We start from the raw sequence: 21386 nt of genomic DNA, 5'->3' as shown, positions 1-21386 counted from the left end.
ATGTGAAGATCATCATGAGGGCCCTAGCCTAAAAGACACCCACCTTTTTGTTTAGGTGACCAGGTGGCCTGTAGGAAACCAGGGGCTGCTATACGACCGGAGCTGGATGGTTGTGAATCACAACGGCATTTGCCTGAGTCAGAAGCAGGAACCACGTCTCTGCCTGATCCAGCCCTTCATCGACCTGCAGCAAAAGATCATGGTCATCAAAGCCCAAGGTGGGAAGACTGCTTCATTTTCATAGAGCAGCTTACAAGAGCAGCTTTCATACTCATGTGAAATTAAAATAATGGCCTTTCTTCTACCAAAAATTAAAATAATCCTAAAGTAAGTGAAATAATGTCTAGGAAAGACAACAAAGAGTTTGTTTGGGGAAATTCTGGGGAAAGGTAAAGATCTAATAGCCCAAACAGAAAGTAAAGAGGCATAAAGTTTGTATGAATTATATTATATCCTTTTTACTTACATCACTTTTATTTTCTTCTCTCATCATGATATGTACTGCAAGCTTTAATTTTTCCTTGTTGATTTTTATTATGAATGATCTAACATATAGAAAAGTACATGGCTGGGTGCAGTGGTTCACGCCTGTAATCCTAGCACTCTGGGAGGCCGAGGTGGGCGGATTGCTTGAGGTCAGGAGTTCGAAACCAGCCTGAGCAAGAGCGAGACCCCATCTCTACTATAAATAGAAACAAATTAATTGGCCAACTAATATATATAGAAAAAATTAGCCGGGCATGGTGGCACATGCCTGTAGTCTCAGCTACTCAGGAGGCTGAGGCAGCAGGATTGCTTGAGCCCAGGAGTTTGAGGTTGCTGTGAGCTAGGCTGATGCCATGGCACTCACTCTAGCCTGGGCAACAAAGCGAGACTCTGTCTCAAGAACAACAACAACAAAAAAGAAAAGTACAGAACAGCTCTGTCCAATAGAAATTTCTGTGATGATGGAACTGTTCACTACCTATATTGTCCAGTTCGGTAGCCACTAGTTGCAAGTGGCTTTGAGCACTTGACATGTGGCTAGTGGAATACCAGAGATGAATTTTAAATTTTATTTAATTTTAATTAAATTAAATAGCTACATGTAGTTAGAGGCTACAATGTTGATAGCACAGATATAGAGAATAACATAATACACAATTACAGCATTCAGTTTTAACAAATCTTAACATTTGGCCACATTTCCTTCAGATTCTTCTCCTCTTCCTCCCAACAATGTTTTTATATAACAAGTAATGTTGAGAATTTTTTCATATACCTGTTGACCATTTGTATATCTTCTTTGGAGATGCTTTGGAGAAATGTCTATTCAAGTCCTTAGGCCATTTTTAAATCAGGTTATTAGAATGTGTATTTATTTATTTTTTACTATTGTGTTGTAGGCGTTCCTTGTATATTTGGAGATTAACTCTTTTTTTTTCAGATATATATAGTTTGCAAATATTTTCTCCCATTCCATAGATTGTCTTTTTACTCTGTTGACTTTCTTGGCTGTGTAGAAAGAAGCTTTTTAGTTTGATGTAATGCCATCCACCTATTTTTGCTTTTGTTGTCTGTGCTTTTGAGGTTTTATTTTTATTTTTATTTCAGGGTATTATGAGAAAATCTTTGCCCAGACCAATGTCCTAAGCATTTCTCCCACATTTTCTTTTAGTAGTTTCATAGATTTTGGTCTTATGTTTAAGTCTTTAATCTGTTTTAAGTTGATTTTTTTATATGGTGAAGGATAGGGGTCTAGTTTTATTTTTCTGCTTGTGGACATCCAGTTTTCCAGCACCATTTATTGAAGAGACTGTTCTTTCTCCACTGTGTGTTCTTGGCACCTTTGTCAAAATGAGTTGGCTATAAATGCATGGATTTTTTTCTGGGTTCCCTATTTTGTTCTATTCAGAGTGGGGAACCTGCAGTCTTGGGGCCACATGTGGCTTTCTGGATCCTTGAGTGCAGCCTTTTGACCAAATCCAAATTTCACAAGACAAATCCTTTTAATAAAGAGATTTGTTCTATGAAGTTTGGATTTGGTCAAGGAGCCACATTCGGGGATCTGGAGGGCCACATGTGGCCTTGAGGCTGCAGGTTCCCCACCCCTGGATGCTGTTTTTGTTATATAGCTTTGTAGTGTATTTCGAAGTTAGGTAGTTGTTCTTTTTATGTAACAATAAATTTGACTCTAACCTTTCTTTACTAGGGATGGAGCCTATAGAGGTGCCTCTTGAGGAAAATGGTGAAAGGGCTCAGATTTGCCAGAGCAAGGTCTGTGCTGCCAGGTGAGACTCAGAGGCAGGTGAAATCTCTTCCCCCCTCGCAGCAGCACAGGGTGGAGGAGAGCAATGCCCTGTGGGATCCGTCCTCTGTTCGATCCAGGCTGCTGCTGCTTTCCCCCTCGCACGTTCTGCTCTAACCACACTGGCTCCTTGGTATTCTTCAAACCTACCAAGCATGTTCCCCCTCAAGTCTTTGCACTTACTGTTCCTTCTGCCTGGAATGCTCTTCCCATCAGTCTCACCTCCAACAGGTGTCTGTTCGAAAGTCCCCTTTTCAGGGGGCCACCTGCCCACCCCCAGAAATCAGCCCCTCCCTTTGCCCTGCTGTGTTGTCTCCATCACCTTTTTTCTTTTCTTTTTTTTTTTTGAGACAGAGTCTCACTTTGTTGCCCAGGCTAGAGTGAGTGCTGTGGCGTCAGCCTAGCTCATAGCAACCTCAAACTCCTGGGCTCAAGCGATCCTGCTGCCTCAGCCTCCCAAGTAGCTGGGACTACAGGCATGTGTCACCATGCCCGGCTAATTTTTTCTATATATGTATTAGTTGACCAATTAATTTGTTTCTATTTATAGTAGAGATGGGGTCTCGCTCTTGCTGAGGCTGGTTTCGAACTCCTGACCTCGAGCAATCTGCCCGCCTCGGCCTCCCAGAGTGCTAGGATTACAGGCGTGAGCCACTGTGCCCGGCCTCTCCTTCACCTTTATTGTTCCCAACATAGTATATGTTTGTTTATTAATCTTCAGTCCCTCGCACTAGGATGCCTGTGTTGCTCCCTGCAGAGCCTGGAACAGTGCTGGATGCAGAGCATGGGGCGGGAAGACAGGGTAGAGCAGTGGGAACAGCTTGGAGGCCACTGCAGCAGTCCAGAGGAGGCCCATGGTGAGGGAGGAGACCTGATTCACATTTTGAAAAGACTGGCTGGTGGGTGTAGAATAGTTGGGGTAGGGTGCAAGTGGGAAGGCCAGCCAAGCACCTGTGTTAGCAACACAGGTGAGACAAGATGGAGGCTTGGACCAGGGTCAGGGAGAAAATCAGGTAGGGGTCAGATATGTATTCTGGAAATAGAATCACCTGAGCTGCTGATGGATTGAATTAGGATGTGACTGAAAGCTCGGCACTTGTCCTTGAGGCTGCATCAGAAGACCGAGAACAAATGGTTTGAGGAGAAGGAAAGAGAAGTTTATTACTTTGCCAGCAAAAGAGGAAAATGGTAGATTATCATCTCAAAATCCAAATTCCTGTACATAAGCAGAAATACAGAGCTTTTAAAGGGAGGGCCCTCAGTTCTAGGCTATTGCTGTTTAACGACAGTTAATGATTCTAATCATCCCCTCTCTGCTGAAAACAAAGCCTGTGACCTCCGCCCACCTTGGAGGATGACCCAGACCTCTACCAGCCAGGCACCAGGCCTGGACAGTGCCACAGTTCAGCCAAACCATCTTGTGTAACACAAAGAATGAAAGACATCTCCTTGCCCCTACCACTACCTACCTGAGGCAGGGATGCAGGCTTTAGGCTGCCTTCTCCCCAGGGCTCATGCAATGTTTTGTTTTATTTATTTTGAAATCTAACTTTTTGCAGCATAGATTCTTATTTAAAGGAATACTGTCTAATAGTTCATCTTTTTCTCTCTCTCTCTTTTATTTTTTTGCCAGGGTAAACACTTATGATTGTGGAGAAAAAATTTCAAGCTGGTTGTCAAAGTTTTTTGGCCGTCCATGTCATTTGATCAAACAAAGTTCCAACTTTCAAAGGAATGCAAAGAAGAAACATGGACAAGGTATTACATTTTGGGTTGGTTCTTAGGGGATAGGAACACTGGCTTATGCTTGTACACATCAAAAACAACTTATAAAATGGATTTACAGGATGATGTGCTCATGTACAGAAAGTGGAGGCGTTCAGCCTTTGGCAGAAAGCTGCTGGGGTGGCCCCAGGTCAGAAGACGAGTGGGCTCCAGGGTTCCCTTAAGGACACCTAGGAGGCTCTGAGCAATCATTCAGCCTCCGTCCTGCATGTTTAGAAGCACACTTAGTTCACTTCATTAACTAAAAACATTAATAGCTTTGCTATGTCCTTAGCAAGGACCTGGAAGCAGGAACTAAAAGCTAGAAACCTGGGTTTCTAGCTTTCAGTTCTATCACCAAATGGTAGTACATCCATGGCAAGTATTTGAACCCCATCGTGCCCTAATTTCTGCAGACCTCAACTACTTAGATGTATAAAAGTTTTCACAGTTTTTCCCGCCATAAGCCACTCTTAAGATGAAGTGAAGCCATAGAGAATAAATGACATTGAGTTGACAGTCCCATAGGTGCAGAAAAGATCATTTTCAGGTGTCTGCTCAAATGGCACCTTCTCAAGGAAGCCTGGCCTGACTGCCCTCTTTAGAACTGCAGCCTGTACCTGAACCTCTGCAGCAACCTTCTCTGCTTTATTTTTCTCATTGGCACTTTCGGTATCCTTTTGACTGTGTATTCTGTTCACTTATTTTCTGTTCTATGTTCCCTCCACTAGACTGTGAGCTCCATGAGGACAGGCATTATTGTCTGTTTTCTTCAGTGCTATCTTCCCATGCTTAGAACAATGCCTGGCACATAATAGTTGCTCAATAAATGCTAGATGAATGAATCGGATGCTAGACGAATAAATGAATGAGTAGATCATTGTTACATTGCCAGTTTGTTCAGGGATGACTAAGCCTGGTGATCGGCTCCTAGACATACTGGCTTGTAAATCTGAATAGCATTTTGACCATATAAGACCAATAACTGGGTCTAGGGACCTGTACCAGCTAACCCATGAACCCCTGAAAATGCAAGATATAGAGAGAAGTCAAAGGATATAATCTACTTAGACTTCTTAAAGTTTTGATGATTTTTCATGCCATAAGCTGTTAAAGAATTTGAGTTGCTATGTGATGGAGAAGGGGAATACATTCCTGCTCATTTTATTGAGGAGATTAGCTAGTGGGGTCTGGGTCTGGGTAAGCTTAGAGACATGATTGAAAGGGAGAGAGAAATGGATTTTTCCAAGGGTAGAGACATGTAAGCGGTGGGATTTGTCAGGACTGGTGCTACCCTTGTCGATTATCTAGAGAAGGGAGCTACAGTGAAATCTCTAAGTTCCAATCATTCGTGGCATCTGATGACTAGTTGGGGTCTGGCTTGGCCCTCAGGAGGCTGGCTGAGATAACCAAGACCTGATCCTCGTCCTTCGGAGTCTCAGTTGGGGAGATGACTCATCAGCGGACAGTGACACTACAACACAAGGAATGTAATAAAGGTCTGTGCAAAGGGACTGGCATGCAGGAGAGTTCCCTACGCCTGGAATGAGTCACAGAAGGCTTCAGGGAGGAGGCGAGTTTGGAGCTACCTCTTAACAGGACAGCAGGAGCTTTCCGGGCAGAGACAGGAAGATTACTTGGGAGCAGCATGGCAGGGCTTGGCATTCATGGGCTCAGAGAAGGCTTTAGGAGGGTCGGATGTGAGCAGAGGAGTGACGGCAAAGAGCTGGGGAGAAGGAACGAGTGTGCTGCTGAGGAGTCAGTGCCTTTACCTTGTGGTTGGGGAACTCACTGGAGAACTCTAAGTGGAGGAGTTTCATGATGCCATGTGTGTTCCAAAGACACTCCTGACTTGCTGTAGGGTCTGCACCTGAGTGGGAAGCAAAGGTACCAGGCAGGAGGCGGCGGGGACTGTCCTGGTGGGAGGATGAAGCCTGAGTGAGGCAAAGGTGGTGGGCACAGAGGACCGAAGACAACCTGCTGTCTGCTTCCTGTAGAGTAATGGAGTAGGTGTGTCAGCCGTGACTACACTTCAAAGATGCCACTTATGAGGGTCTACATTTTTACGATGGCACACCTTAGAAGAATTTTTTAAAGCTATATTCCTCCTCCTACATTTTTACATTGTCATTACAGTTTTTAAAACAGCTTAAACAGTTTCAAAGGATGTGATTTACTGCACATTATAAATATTGTCATTGTAAATTAAAATTCATACATTTCCCTTTTCAATATAGCCCGTGGGATCTCATGAATATTCATTAAATATACATGAACGAATTGTCTTTTAATGGTCAGAAATTTTATTTCTTTCCCTTTCCTTCTTCAACTTGTATTTCCTTTCTGCTTCTTCAATAGAATTTTATCTTAGTGTTATATATTTTGTGCTTGGAAATCTTTCAGTGATCACCTTATCATACTTCTGTGCAATTTATAAGAATTTTTTAAAGTTTACTGTGATTGCAAGAAGTCTAAATGTTAGGGAATTTCTCCTAGATTGAGTTCTTATCATAATTTTTAATAGTACACAGTTGATCAAAACCACATAAGCATATTGTAAATTTTGAAAAATCATATTAAACACGATGAGAAAAAAATTGTTGAAAATGAATCTCTTAATGGGATGGCTGGCTCCCCGCCATTGGTTCCCACATCCATGAATGACTGTCACTTACAGCCAAAATAACTGGTACCCAGCATTAAGTCTCTTATGAGAAACTTTAAATAAAGAGCTGGGAGAGGAAGGAGTTTGGATAATGCACCCTCACTCAAACCTTTCTTCTGAGTTACGTGAGGAAGCTCTGGGATCTGAGATTGAAATGCCTTTAATCTTCTGTCACTTGACAACTTAATTAGGTTCTGTAGTTTTGTAAATAGCAAAGAATTGGACTCCATCTGACCTATAGGAGGATCATTCACTCCAGCTTTGGAGACTTCATTTTCTCAGCACAGACTTCAGGGTTTTGAATGGGGCTTTTGTTTTCCACCCTGGAGATCTTTGGCCCCCAGGGGGAGTGTGCCTTAGGAGACCTGTGGCCTTTCTTCTGTGAAGCAGGAGAAGGTTCTTTGTGGAGGGGGCTGGGATTGCACCTCCCTTCTCTGGAGGAGCCGTTTTAGCAAAGAGGATATATGCAAGTGCAGGATCTGGGCGGCAGTTCCCTTTTTTTTTTTATTTTTATTTTTTGTTTTTTGAAACAGAGTCTCACTCTGTTGCCCAGGCTAGAGTGAGTGCCATGGCGTCAGCCTAGCTCACAGCAACCTCAATCTCCTGGGCTCAAGCAATCCTGCTGCCTCAGCCTCTGAGTAGCTGGGACTACAGGCATGTGCCACCATGCCTGGCTAATTTTTTCTATATATATTAGTTGGGCAATTAATTTCTTTTTATTTATAGTAGAGACAGGGTCTCGCTCTTGCTCAGGCTGGTTTTGAACTCCTGACCTCGAGCTATCCGCTTGCCTCGGCCTCCCAGAGTGCTAGGATTACAGGCATGAGCCACTGTGCCAGGCCCGGCAGTTCTCTTAAAAGTATCCATTCTTTTTTTGTTTGGTTTTTTTTTTTTTTTTTTTTGAGACAGGGTCTCACTCTGTGGCCCGGGCTAGAGTGCCGTGGCATCAGCCTAGCTCACAGCAACCTCAAACTCCTGGGCTCAAGCGATCCTCCTGCCTCAGCCTCCCAAGTTTCTGGGACTACAGGCATGCACCACCATGCCCAGCTAATTTTTTCTATATATTTTTAGTTGTCCAGCTAATTTCTTTCTATTTGTAGTAGAGACGGGGTCTCGCTCTTGCTCTGGCTGGTCTTGAATTCCTGACCTTGAGCAATCCTCCCTCCTCGGTCTTTCAGAGTGCTAGGATTACAGGCATGAGCCACTGCGCCCGGCCAAAAGTATCCATTTTTGTGTGCAGACTTAGATTAGAGACAGCTCACTAGGGCCTGGCTCCGGGGAAACCTTTTCTTCCACATCTTGGGTAATGATAGTGATGATGAGCGCAGCAAGGGGAGATGGTGACAGGTGACAGGCTGCCAGCCATTCTGAACACACTTGAGGTTTTCTTTCAACAGGGTCTTCTCCCCTTTCAGTAGTTTTTAAATGTCCACTATTTATTTCTAAAGTCAATATCTCACACCTGCCCAAGGGTGAACAACCTTTCTCTGCTTAGCTTCAGAAGATCTTCCTGGGCCTATCACCCTCACCAAGGCCCCCTGCCCTGCCCTGTCCCTGGGAAGGGCACCCCTGGCTGCACCCCTCCGCCCATCCTCTGCTAAGTCTTGCCTCCCAGTGGTCTTTGCTGTAACAGTCTCACCTTAGCATTTTATTGTTGTTATATTTCTCCAGATTACTTTAAACAGAGTATTCTAGGAACTCAGGGGTTTCTTATTCCCCTAGTTTTGAGAGGTTTGAGCCATGCTTAGAACATTTTTATTATCGCCAGGGCATCATTTCTTTTTCCTCCTTGTAGAAATAGTCTCCATTTTTTTAAAAAAATGCATGTCGATGGAAACATGATTCATTTGCATTCCAAGAAAGCAACTCTTCTTTTAAATGCTCTGTCATTTTCAGATCAATGTCCTGGGACAACAGCCACCCTTTCTCTGGTGAATGAAGCACAGTATCTGCTGGTAAACACATCTAGTGTTTCAGAACTTCACCAGCAGCTAAATGCCAGGTAAGATCTCTTACCTTGGGACTAGCAGACAAGCATAGCCACTTGCTCCTGGGAGCAGGGGCCCGCTCCTGCCTGGGGAGTCATGGAGTCCAGCCCTTACTCAGTTTACAGAGAAAAACTGAGGCCTTGAGAAATCAGGAAGCCCTTCCAGCCAGTTTCCATTACTCTTTTACAGGGTTCTCTTTTATCTTCCAGTGGTCCTTCTTGACATCTTCAAGATCCTTAGTAGAGAACCCCTAGCTCTTATTTTTTTATTCATTTCATTTCTTAACATCTGCTTTAATCAAATTGCCACTAACTTGACCCAATTTCATTGTCTACCTTCCCACTGTCCCCTGTCCCCTGGGATCCCTGCCCTACTTCACATAGTCACTTTGAGGGCTGAAAAATGAGTGGTTGTGAAAACTTTTTAAGCTGTCATTGCAGACTCACGTTATTTATAAGATGCACCATCGGATGGAACTAGCAGCCCTACCTGCTCACTCCCACTCCCTGCTCCCCCAAGGTCCCTGGCAGTGTCAGGAGGTCACCTCCAGAAAGGGTATTGGTTGGGCCAACACCTTCATTGTTCTTTAGAGCAAACTGTTCTTTAGGTTGGCAGGCAATTAGGGAAAATCACTCAGCTGCTATGCCAGAGCTGTGACTGGGACGGGCTGCTTCTCATTCATAGTCCAGGAAGGAGGATGCCCACCCTGTGAGCACTGTGAGCCTGGCATCCTGTGACTCTCACGTGCCACGTGGTCATGTGCACACTTGCAAACACGTACAAATGCAGTTTAATAAAGATGACCAATGGCCCCTTCTCCACCTCTACAGGGGTGGGCTGTTTGTAGTAATAACTCCTGTTTCTAGACGTTGATGAAAAGATACAGCAGTGTTCCTGTGCCGTGGCCCCGCTCACCCTCCTTGGGAGCAGAAGTGTGACACAGCCACATGGTCCTTGGGTGTTCACTCAGTTCTCCCAGCACCGAGGGACCCTCTTCCTCATGCACCCAAGTCCTGGAGAGACTGGGTCTGCAGTTTTCTGGGGTTCTTGGTGTGGAAAGACAGGAGGCAGGGATAGGCTGGTTTCAAGCAGGTGGTCCAAGGACAGAGGAACAGCCCTGTGCCTAAAACAGGGTGAGGGGCCCAGGGGCCCCTGCTTGGTGGTTCTCTGTGCTCTATTTGCAAATTTGAGGGGCTCTATTGTGCATATGCCGACCACAATAGTTTTGAACATAAAATTTCCTCTTTTACAAAGCACAAAGGGAGGGTGTATAACCTGGGGAGCAAATCCAGAATCAAAGGGTTTGAGGACCGCAAAGTGCCAGCCCTTTCATTACAGATGAGGAAACTGCGGTCCTCATAGGTTACAGGAGTTGCACATAGTTAGTGGCAAAGCTAGACTTGGTTATTCTGGTCCTTAGCTTTCACATTTCACACACCATTTGCCATTCAAAAGGCATTGGAATATAGCCTTGGGAGCCCCAGCCCTGGAGCTTTTAAGTTCTGTCTCCAGGGCAAATTCTAACCATGCTCAAGAATTTCCCCCCAACCAACTTAATTCAAATCAAATTGTTATTGAATCACAACAAAGTACAAAAATCATAAGTACACAGCTCAATGAAGTTTTACAGATATATATGCCCATGTAACCACTACTTAGATCAAGCAGAGAATAAACCCAAGAAACCACCCATGTACTACTCCCTCTTAGCCTCACCAAAGATCACCACTGTTCCGACTTCTTTCACAGTAGGTAGTTTGACCTCTTCTTGAACTTAATATAATGGGATCATATAGCATGGGCTCTTTTGTTGGAGAATTTTTTTTTTTTTTTTTTTTTTGAGACAGAGTCTCACTCTGTTGCCTGGCTAGAGTGCCATGGCATCAGCCTAGCTCACAGCAACCTCAAACTCCTGGGCTCAAGCGATCCTCCTGCCTCAGCCTCCCAGGTAGCTGGGACTATAGGTACGCACCATCATGCCTGACTATTTTTTCTATTTTTAGTTGTTTGGCTAATTTCTTTCTATTTATAGTAGAGACAGGGTCTCGCTCTTGCTCAGGCTGGTCTCGAACTCCTGAGCTCAAGCAATCCTCCCGCCTCGACCTCCCAGAGTGCTAGCATTACAGTTGTGAGGCACCGCACCTGGTCTGTTGGAGAATTTTTTTTCTTTCTTTCTTTCTTTCTTTATTTATTTTTTTCTTTTTTTCTTTTTTTTTTATTATTATTTTTTTTTATGTTGGAGAATTTTTAAGATGTGTTTTCAGTGCATCCCTCTGGGTGTTGGGGTGCATGGAGGTGCAGAGGTGCAGACAGTTTTGCAGAACCTCATGGCAGTAGACAGAAATTTAAAACAAGAATTACAAAAAGCATATGCTAGTTAAAACAGCAAATAAGATGGAAGGTAGGAAATATCCTCTCTATGTTTTTGTGTTTTAATATCCAAAAAAAGTGTGAGCTTTTGGTGCTTTTTAGGTCCTTGCTAATTAAGCCTGTCGACAGCTCTTTGAATGCCTTGTCCTGCCCCACCTTATAGAACTGGTATGTTCTCAGAAGTTCCTTCACTACAGCACTGTTCATCAAGTTTCCAAGGTCCCTTGGCCTGGCTTTTTGGGCTTCTCCCTGGAGGTGGGACCATATCCCAGGGAAGCCGTAATGTCTGTGTCCCAGGTGGGTGTCTCTTGGACTTGCGCTCAGGGTAAAAGCTTGTTCTACCCCTCCAGGCCTCAGGCCAGGGTGGAGCTGATGAGGTCCAGCATCTCATGCAGGCACGTTGAATTATTACAGCAATACCATTATCCGCTGCCCTCCCTCCATTTACTCTTTTTGGTATGTCTTAAACAGTGACCAGAATGGAAAGGGAGAGTTATTCCCCATGAAAGATCTCATCTTGCGTTTTCGTGCCAATATTATTACCAATGGAACAAAGGCTTTTGAAGAAGAGAAATGGGATGAGATTTCAATTGGTTCCTTGCGTTTCCAGGTAAGTTTCGGGAAGTTCTATGATCCTTCCTCAAGGGTTGTCAATGAAGATTGACCTCAATCCCAGACCTGGATAGTGGCAGGTGAAATCCTCCCTCTCCCTGCGTCTTTATCTCTTACCCACAAAATCTTGGCAGATGTGACCTCAGCATTCTGAGACACCTGGTGGAATGATCCATCCTTTCCTCCCCAAGAGGGTGGCAGCAGTCAGTTTCACATGAGGAGCAGCAAGTGTGCCCATACACACTATCAGGGGGCCTGGCACTGCCTCTACGCCAGCGGTCCTCAAACTTTTTAAACAGGGGGCCAGTTCACTGTCCCTCAGACTGTTGGAGGGCCGTTGGAGAGAGTGGTGCACATTCCACACATGCGCACTGTGGGCCCGGGACGAGTCTGCTGCAAAGCGGGACAGGCAGCGGTGGCAAAAAACCCATGGGCCGGATAAATGTCCTTGGTGGGCAGCATATGGCCCGCGGGCTGTAGTTTGAGGATGCCGGCCTACGCTGTCATTGTAGAGGCCTACAATTCTGTTTTCTTGGAAAGCGTGTGTCCGTGAGAACATCATCCTCCTGAAACTTGTTGGACTTTCTGGCAGCCCGGAGCCCGTGGAGGGAGACCCAGAAGCCTGGTGGTGCTCAGGCCCATGGCCACTCCTCCTCTATAGCTCTGCCTTCTGCCTTTGCTGGCAGCTGGCGGGCAGATTGCAGTCAGAGGCAAAGCCACCAGGATGTCCTCTCTCTCCAGGCTTCAGGCTCCCAAAACATTTGCTGTGGGATTCAAAGATGTGAGAAAGAGGAGAAAAGTCTTAGGCTGAAATCCGTACTCTTCACACAGACCTGTGAGACCAGACCCATAAACGAGCCAACCTTCTCACCGCAGCACTTCTGCCCTTGCCGGCCCTTCTGCCTGGCTTGTGGCTGCAGGGTCTTGGCTGAGATGTCACCTCCTTGGAAAGGATGTCCCTGACCTGGGGAAGGATGGTCATGCTCTGCAGGGTGTCTGCTTATTCCTTTAGCACATACAGAGGTGGAAACCAAGTCTGTTTTGTTCCCTGTTGTACACCCAGGGCCTGGAACAGCCCTGGCCCCAAGTCATTGCTCAGTAAGTAGCAGTTGAGGGGGTAAATGGACAGGAAGATAAGGAGTAGCTAGGCACAGAAGGGTGGGTCATCTGCAGAGAATGTGCTCAGTCCTTCAGTGGGGGCTGAAATTATTTTTATAATACAGATTATATATAAACTGATACACTTACCAGTTGAGGATCCCTAATCCACAAATCTGAAATCTGAAATGCTCCAAAATCTAAAACGTATCGAGCGCCAACTTGACACTCAAAGGAAGTGCTCATCAAAGCATTTCAGATTTCATATTTTTGGATTAGGGATGCTCAACTGGTAAGTGTATCAGTTTATATATACAGATATACACACACATATGCACATACATACACACACACAGACACATATAATGCAAATATGCCAAAATTAGAAAAAAACCAAAAACACTCTGGTTCCAAGTATTTTGGATAAGGGATATTCAACTTATAGTAGCGTAATTAGCCAGTGGTGTAAACCAGCGGTCCCCAATCTTTTTGGCACCAGGGACCGTTTTCATGGAAGACAACTTTTCCATGGATGGAGGGGGTGGTGGCAGGGGGGTGGTTTTGGGATGATTCAAAATAATTATACAACTCACCACAGGTTGCAGACCCCTGATGTAACCTGATTATAATGGCGCTACCTTGTGTCCAGGCTCTGCGTTCAAAAGGAACACCACTGTAACATGCAGAAGAGCAGTAAACAATAATTTGAATCTTTATTAAAGAATTGCAGAGAGCTGAGGTTTGGGGGGCGGGTGAATTGCATGACACAACATAATGTCCCAATGATCTTTTTTTTATCTATTTAACTCTCCAGACTTCCTTTTACTCTGCAGCTCCCCCTTGAAAAACAATCTCTTTTTTCTCCCACAAACCCGGCTCTGGCACAGCCTTCCTGCTGTTTCCCTCATCCCTCCATCCTTACTTACTCTTCTCTTCCTTATTTTCTATCCCTGTGTCTCTGCTATGTTTTAAAAACTGGCTCTGGCCAGGCGTGGTGGCTCACACCTGTAACCCTAGCACTCTGGGAGGCCGAGGTGGGAGGATCGCTCAAGGTCAGGAGTGCGAAACCAGCCTGAACAAGAGTGAGACCCTGTCTCTACTAAAAATAGAAAGAAACTAATTGGCCAACTAAAAATATATAGAAAAAATTAGCTGGGCATGGTGACGCATGCCTGTAGTACCAGCTACTTGGGAGGCTGAGGCAGAAGGATCGCATGAGCCCAGGAGTTTGAGGTTGCTATGAGGTAGGCTGATGCCATGGCACTCTAGCCCGGGCAACAGAGTGAGACTCTGTCTTGGAAAAAAACGAAACAAAACAAAACAAAATAAAACCGGCTCTTACGTATCCTGCCTCCTGCCTGGCACAAAGTAGACACTGAATATATAATACACTATTGGATAGGTGGGGAGAGGGAGGGAGGAAAAAGAAAGAAAAGAAAGAAGAAAGAAAGAAGGAGGAGAAGAGAACTAGAACTATTATTTAGGTCACTGTTCTTAATAAACTGCAACTAATAAAAGTTAAAATATGCATGCTCTTTGACCCAATAATTTCACTTGTAGAAACAGATCCCATAAAAAATACAAGTATGCAAAGATGACTTATTGCACCATTTTTATAATTATGAAAAATTGGGCAACATCCTAAGTCTCTACCACAGAGAGGTCGGTTAAATAAACTATGCTATATCTATGCAGTGCAGTCCAGTGTAGGCATTAAAAAGTATAAGATGTGGTTAATATCATGATTTTCAAAAAAGAAAATGCTTAAAAGATATTTGCTGATGATTACAGTGCTGATGGTTATAATGAAACCAGCGCACCTCTTTCTGGAAAGTAATTTTTTACTGGGTATTATCAAGTCATAAATACTTTTATCACTATTGGCCTTATAATCTCATTTTGGGGGATTGATCCTAAAAAAAAAAAAACTTCAAATAGGAAAGAAAATTATGTGAATTAGGCCTTTATTGCAAAATTATTGCTGACAGCAAAGCATTAGAAACTATTCACATGGCTTCAAAGGAGAAGAGCTAAGTGTATTAACCCACGAGAAAGCCAGGCCATTCATTGTAAAAACTGTAAAATCTGAGGATGAGGCGGCTCCCCGTGTGACGTGGAAGGATGTCTGTTATGTATTGTGTAGTAATTGAAACAGAAAGAACCCTGGCTTGGTGCAGCGGCTTACCTCTGTAATCCCAGAGCTTTCGGGAGGCCGAGGCGGGAGGATTGTTTGCCCAGGAGTTCAAGGTTACAGTGAGCTATGATCCCACCACCGCACTCCATCCTAAGAAAACAATAATAATAAAATAAAGGAAACCTAAGAGGGCTCTCAGACGTCAGTGAGGGTGTTTACACAGGTGCACGTGTACAGTTATACGTCATGGTCTGAGATGGTCCTTGGCCACGTTAGCAGCACTTGTCCCTGCGGATGGGGAGAGGACCACTGCCTAGCACTTTGTGCTTTGTCTTTTAATTCTTTAAGCTTCCATACTGTTTGACATATTTTTTAATGGACATATGTGCTAGTAAGCACATTTTTAGAATAGCAATTGATAAGAGTACCAGAAAAAAAACACCTAAGAATGACAACATTTTAAGAAAATTGTTTTCTTTGTATTGGTATTTGAAAGGAGTTTCTGGAAAATGTCCCTCCTTCTGCCAGTCTGAGAAGCTGTTTTAGGAAGGCCTTTTCACCCCAGTGGCAGGTTTTTACAGAAGGTATTGCTTATCGAGGGGCATCTGGAGCCTGGCTGTGGGGCTGGTGCGTGCTGCCTAGCCCTGGCGTCCCTCGGCCCATCACAGGGACCCTCGTGCACCACAGTGATAGTGTCCACTTTTGAGCATGACTGAGTGCCAAGCCCGGGCCTGGCATTCTCAAAAATCGTGTCTGGAATCCTCATCAAATCCAGCTAAAGAGCTGGATGACAAAGTGAGGCCTGGGAAGGTCACTGTGTCTGCTGAGTCGTGGCAGAGCTCCTTTCCAACACACGCTGGCTGCCTATGTGGCCTGGGAATCTTGACTTTGGTTCCATGGCAGGTTATGTTTCACCCTGCTGTAATGTCCAATACCAGCATGTAAGTGTTAACCTTAAAAAAAAAAATTCAGAGAAAATTATCTCCTAGTAGGATGAATTTATTTGGGAGTAAGCAAAGAGGATTATAAACAGGATGCCGAGCTATGGTAAGCCACAGATGCACCCAAAGAGGGGAGGGTAAGGGGAAGCTTTTGTTGGCAAAAAGGACATATTCATATAAGCTGCTTAGAAACAGAGTTCACTGGCTCCGGATGCTCAGAGCCAGAGTTGGCGTCAGTTCCTGGGTGGAGATGCCATGTTCTTTCAAGAGCATCTTATCTGAATTGCTGCAGTCCTGAAGAACGTCCACTGATAAGCCTGGTCATAAAAATATGTGCGCACGTGCAAAACGTAGGTTGTGAAAAGCATGAGGTGCATGAAGGACAAGGAGGAATTTCTTGCTGGATTATTTTAGAAAGTCCTTGAGACAGTTCTTATCTCAGACAGGCCAGTAGGAGCCCTCCTCCTTTGTGCTTTCTGGGCTCCAATTTGTTTGGCTCTGACAAGAGTGATTTCATCCTGGTATCTGCAACTTTCATATGAGTAAGAGGAACAGGCCAAGACACATCTAGATTAGGTGAGTGTTTCCCATTTCAGTGCACAATTTGCATTTGCTCATGAGTGATCCTAGGAGAAAAGGGTTATAAAAAAATCAAGTACCTTTGCACTTTTTATGTGTGCAGTAAAAGATGCATCAGTCACTGCTGAGCTGCATATTTTCTTTCTTTTATATTTATGGGGGGATTTTCTCAATATAAAAGCAATAAATACTCATGGCAGACCACCCCGTATAGAAGTTCTGTACAGTATGAGCTATGTTAAGAAACTATATGCTGCTTTACATATTATGTGTGTGTGGTATATAGGTGTGTGCATGTATGGATATATACACACATACGCACATATAAAAATACATATATAATTTTTTCTGCTTATTTCAATTATAAAAATAAATATTTCCCCCTTTTATTTAAAGGCCTTTATAAATTAAGTTTTATACCTGCATGATGTATATTATATAAATGTAGCATGGTTTGCTTAACCATTTCTCTCTATTATATGATGTTTAAGATGTTACCAGGTTTTCCCTATTACTAATAATGTGAGCACAAATCCTTGTACATGACTTTCTGTTTGGATGTCTGGTTCCTTTCTTATGTTACATTAGTGGATGTGAATTTGCTGGGCCCAAGGACACATGAAGGTTCTTTCTGATGGCTTTCACCCAGGGGCTCAGCGCTGGGTCTGTGGCTGTTTCTCTTTTCCCAATTTGTCCTCCCAGTCACTGTGTGCTTTTCTTCCCCAAATCCATTTCCCAACATTCCCTGAAAGCCATCAAAATTCTCAGCCACTCTTTTCTTTTCCTACAAAGCAGCAGCCTTTCAGTTGATGAATAAATGTGGCTGATTCCCCAGCAGGCATTGTGAAGAGGGGCCACTTTCATGGTTCTTCCCTGCAAAGTGCCAGGGTCTGGTCACTTTTTTGGCAACACCATCTTTTCCCTTCTCACCTGCCAGGTTTTGGGGCCTTGCCACAGATGTCAGATGATTTGCATTGATCAGCAAACTGGGCAACGAAACCAGGATGTTTTCCAAACACTTTCTGAGAGTCGCAAGAGAAAGGTAAGTAGGATTGTAAAATACCATACCCTGTTTTAAGATCCTGGTGCGTTACCAACGTTAGAACTACACTCACGATAGTGCTGAGTAATTTCTGAAAGTGGAGGATTTGCTGCACCATCTAAAGGTGATGGGGGCCGGGTGCAGTGGCTCATGCCTGTAATCCTAGCATTCTGGGAGGCTGATGCGGGCGGATTGCTCGAGGTCAGGAGTTCGAAACCAGCCTGAGCAAGAGCGAGACCCCATCTCTACTATAAATAGAAACAAATTAATTGGCCAACTAATATATATATAGAAAAAATTAGCCAGGCATGGTGGCGCATGCCTGTAGTCCCAGCTACTCAGGAGGCTGAGGCAGGAGGATTGCTCGAGCCTAAGAGTTTGAGGTTGCTGTGAGCTAGGCTGACACCACGGTACTCACTCTAGCCTGGGCAACAAAGTGAGACTCTGTCTCAAAAAAATAAAAAAATAAATAAATAATAAAGCTGATGGGCCAACACTAAGGTTCTGACCTTGTTTGTGGTTCCATCTTATTTTTCCTTTCCATCCAATTCCTCACTTTTTAAAAATTACATGCATTTTTTTATGTGCTCAAATCTTGTTGAAGAGCTATGGAGTATCAAAAACAAGTAAGTGATTCTATTGTCTTGATTATTATTTTCTTCACCACAGAGATATAATGAAGAGTAAAAATGTCTTACTGTGGATAGAGTAACTGCATAGAAGAGTCAGTAAATTCATTCAAGTCAGCCTGCAAGTTCATCTTCTTGAGGGTTAAAATAGCCAAATGTTGTTATGGGTTCCAAATTATAAAAACTTAACTTCTAATATGTTAACAGTTCTTCTTACAGATAAGGGATAGATCCTATCTGCAGAGTGTTGCATTTGAGTGTTATGCTAGCATGTCTGTTGATGCAGGTTGTGTTGACTAGGGGACCCTGAGCCTGTCCCATGCAGGTTGCCAGGGGAAGGGATGGATGGGCACAAATGCTATGGTGCACGGGAGTAATGTTTCTCAGCATCCCTGCAATTTTCATGTGCACAAATCTTTTATTTTTAAATTTTGGAATAATTTTAGATTTACAGAAAAGTTGCAAAAAGAGTGCGGATAGTTCTCATGCACTCTTCACCCACATGTGCACAAATATTGAGGAATTAACTTGGCCCCATCCCCTAGCCTGGGGCCTGGAACGTGAGCGGACCAACAGATGTTATCACGAGAACTAACAGATCTGGGAGCACGTCAAGTCCTCCAAAGGGTTCTTAATGGCTTGCGGCAATGATGGCTTCCCTTGAGCAGACTTATATAACTCTTCATTTTGGACTTTCCATCTTTATTCAGGAGCATTTGAAGAAATGAACTTGCATCACTCGTTCTCAAAGAACATGCAGAATTTTGATGTTATTGTCCCAAATGGCTGTTACATCAGGGAACAGAGAGGAAATTGGCCTGGCAGTGGTCAGAGGCTGAGAGTAGGAAGAAGGTCCTCCTGCAGGAAGCTCAGAGGGTGGGATAAAGCAAAGTGTCTAGCACGAAAGAGGTGTGGGGTGACTGCAGGGAAAGGACACCTTAGAATGAGAATCTTTGGGATCTGAAATTAGGATTCTTCTCTTGTTCCACTGTATTCTACATAACAGATATCTGTCTCAGAACATGACTTTAAAGATCTGACTTCCTTTTAGTTAGACATTACTGTTTACAAAATTATTTTAACTGCCAAAATAATCTAGCTCTTTTTGTTGTTGCTGCTGTTGTTTCGTTCGCAGGTGAACTTTGGCGTGTACCTGATGCAGACGTCTTTGGATTCATCTTCTCCGTGTTTCCTGTCTGTGGGATCTCAGGTGCTCCCTGTGTGGAAAGAGAACGGGGGATGCCATAACATACCTGCTTCCAAGAAACACCAAGATGTTGTCTCTTAAAATTTTTTTCTAGCATGCATTAAAGTTTCTCTTTTACATTTATCTCTACTATTGTTAAGGTCTGCAACTTGGTCATTTGAATGAGAGCTGTTTCGCTTTAAAGACAGGGAATGCTCTCATCTGCTTCCTCCTGCCTTTGACATCTCACTCTGTGCATTTGCACCAGCTGCACTCAGACAGCAGTTCTGAGGCCTCAGGACTGAATGCTGCACCCACACCCAGCCGGCTCCTGTATGTATTTGAAATTGATCATTTGTAATCAGATGAAATATTTTTTTTTGAGACAGAGTCTCACTCTGTTGCCCAGGCTAGAGTGCCATGGCATCAGCCTAGCTCACAGCAACCTCAGATAAATGGGGTTAAGTGGGAGTTCTATTACTTTAAACTATTTATTAAAAATTCAGCCTTTTCCAAGACCCAGCGCTATGGCATCTCGTACAGCTATAGGCCACGTAATAATGTTTTGGTCAAAAACGGACCACATATATTAATACAAAGGTGGTTCCATAAGGTTGTAATACTGTATTTTTACTGTACTTTTTCTATGTTTAGATATGTTTAGATACATAAATACTTACCATTGTTTTACAGTTGCCTACAGTTTTCAGAACAGTAACATGCTGTACAGGTTTGTAGCCTAGGAGCAATAGGCTATGCCATATAGCTTAGGTGTGTAATAGGCTGTACCACCTAGGTTTGTGTAAGCACACTCTGGTGTTTACACAAAGATGCATTTCTCAGAATGTACCAGTGTCCCTGTCACTAATTGACACGACTATAAAAGGGCCTGTTCTCCTCATCAGCTAACCAATTGAAGAACAATGCCCTGAAGTGATGGATTTATCCAGTTGCTCAAGCCAGTTTCACACAGGAGGAAACTATTCCCAGATGGCACCCTGCAGCAGCTTCCAAGACCTTCTGTGGACAGATGCATGCTATTAAATATGATGGCAGCCAAGTAAGGAAACACGTTCTACGAAAATCGCATCACCTGTGTGATTTCCAGGCACACATGACAATAAAAATGTATTGTCCTTATCCACACCCATGGCATCTTTTGCAGTAGGGACTTTTGTGACTGATTTCAGACATTTTGATGCAAATCTTCTCCTTTAAAGCAAAATTATTTAATCATCTACTTTTAATTACTAATTTAACATTGATCTGTTGCCATTAGACCGTAAGCTCCATGAGGATGAGGGCTTGCCTGTTTGCTTCACTAATACATCCTTAGTGTTGGCACATAATAGGTGCTCAATAAATTTGTTGACTAACTGGCTTTATTTAAAGCTGGCCCTGTTTTCATAATTGATTGATTTAATTTATTAATTAAATTAGTTTATTTTATTAATTTAAAATTAGTGAATTTAAAATGTATTTTTTCTTTAGGGTCTACTTTCAGCGTTTCTTGTATGAGGTTCCAGCTAAAATTGTATATTATGTGTTCTGTGGAGTGGTTTCATATTCAGAGTTTGTAGATATGATTCTGTGTTGCTTCCTTGGTTGCTGCCTCTTGGAGTTCAGCCCTATGTCCTTCTAAAATAATATGAAAATCAAGGGTAATGTCATGTCCCTTGAATTGAACTCTAACACCAAATCTCAAAGTTTTTACATGTTGTGAGTACAGGCAACAGCGGCCTGTCTTTCTGGATATGGGCCCATGTGCACCCCAAGTCTACTGGCCCTAAGCCAGAACAGCCACAGAAATTGTCTAAAGACTGCAGCTCTTGTGGCCCTTCTACCTTATGAATTTAGTCCAGGCCCCCAGGCTGCTCTTTTTCTGCTGGTGGTGGGGCGAGTGGGGACTTGGGCTTTGGGACAGAGGGTTTCCCTCTGGCTGGGCTGGTCTAAATGCTCCCATCATGGGCACTGGCAGAATTCTGCCCTATGCTGTGCTCCCTGTGTCAGGGCGGCCCTGAGTGTCAATGCACAGCCCCACAATCGCTGCATTCTCCCTTCCCTGGGCACGCAGATTCTCTCCCCACTGGG

The 21386-nt window shown here is 43.7% G+C and overlaps 1 protein-coding gene across 1 annotated transcript in view; it reads left to right on the top strand.

The window, feature by feature from the left end:
- The window catches only part of MOCOS (molybdenum cofactor sulfurase), a 44547-nt gene extending 23861 nt beyond the window's left edge, over window positions 1-20686 (top strand). Inside the window, exons 9-15 of the mRNA XM_012742140.2 lie at window positions 56-218; window positions 2192-2270; window positions 3921-4045; window positions 8613-8718; window positions 11546-11684; window positions 17376-17480; window positions 19245-20686. Of these exons, the coding sequence (XP_012597594.1) occupies window positions 56-218; window positions 2192-2270; window positions 3921-4045; window positions 8613-8718; window positions 11546-11684; window positions 17376-17480; window positions 19245-19397 (870 nt within the window). The 3' untranslated portion in view covers window positions 19398-20686. The remainder of the gene's footprint in view (window positions 1-55; window positions 219-2191; window positions 2271-3920; window positions 4046-8612; window positions 8719-11545; window positions 11685-17375; window positions 17481-19244) is intronic.
- Window positions 20687-21386: the final 700 nt, after the last annotated feature.

This window comes from Microcebus murinus, chromosome 17 (genome assembly GCF_040939455.1).
Source record: "Microcebus murinus isolate Inina chromosome 17, M.murinus_Inina_mat1.0, whole genome shotgun sequence".
NCBI lineage: Eukaryota > Metazoa > Chordata > Mammalia > Primates > Cheirogaleidae > Microcebus > Microcebus murinus.
Note: the sequence above shows the minus strand (reverse complement) of the source record. Positions and strands in the feature narration are given on the sequence as shown.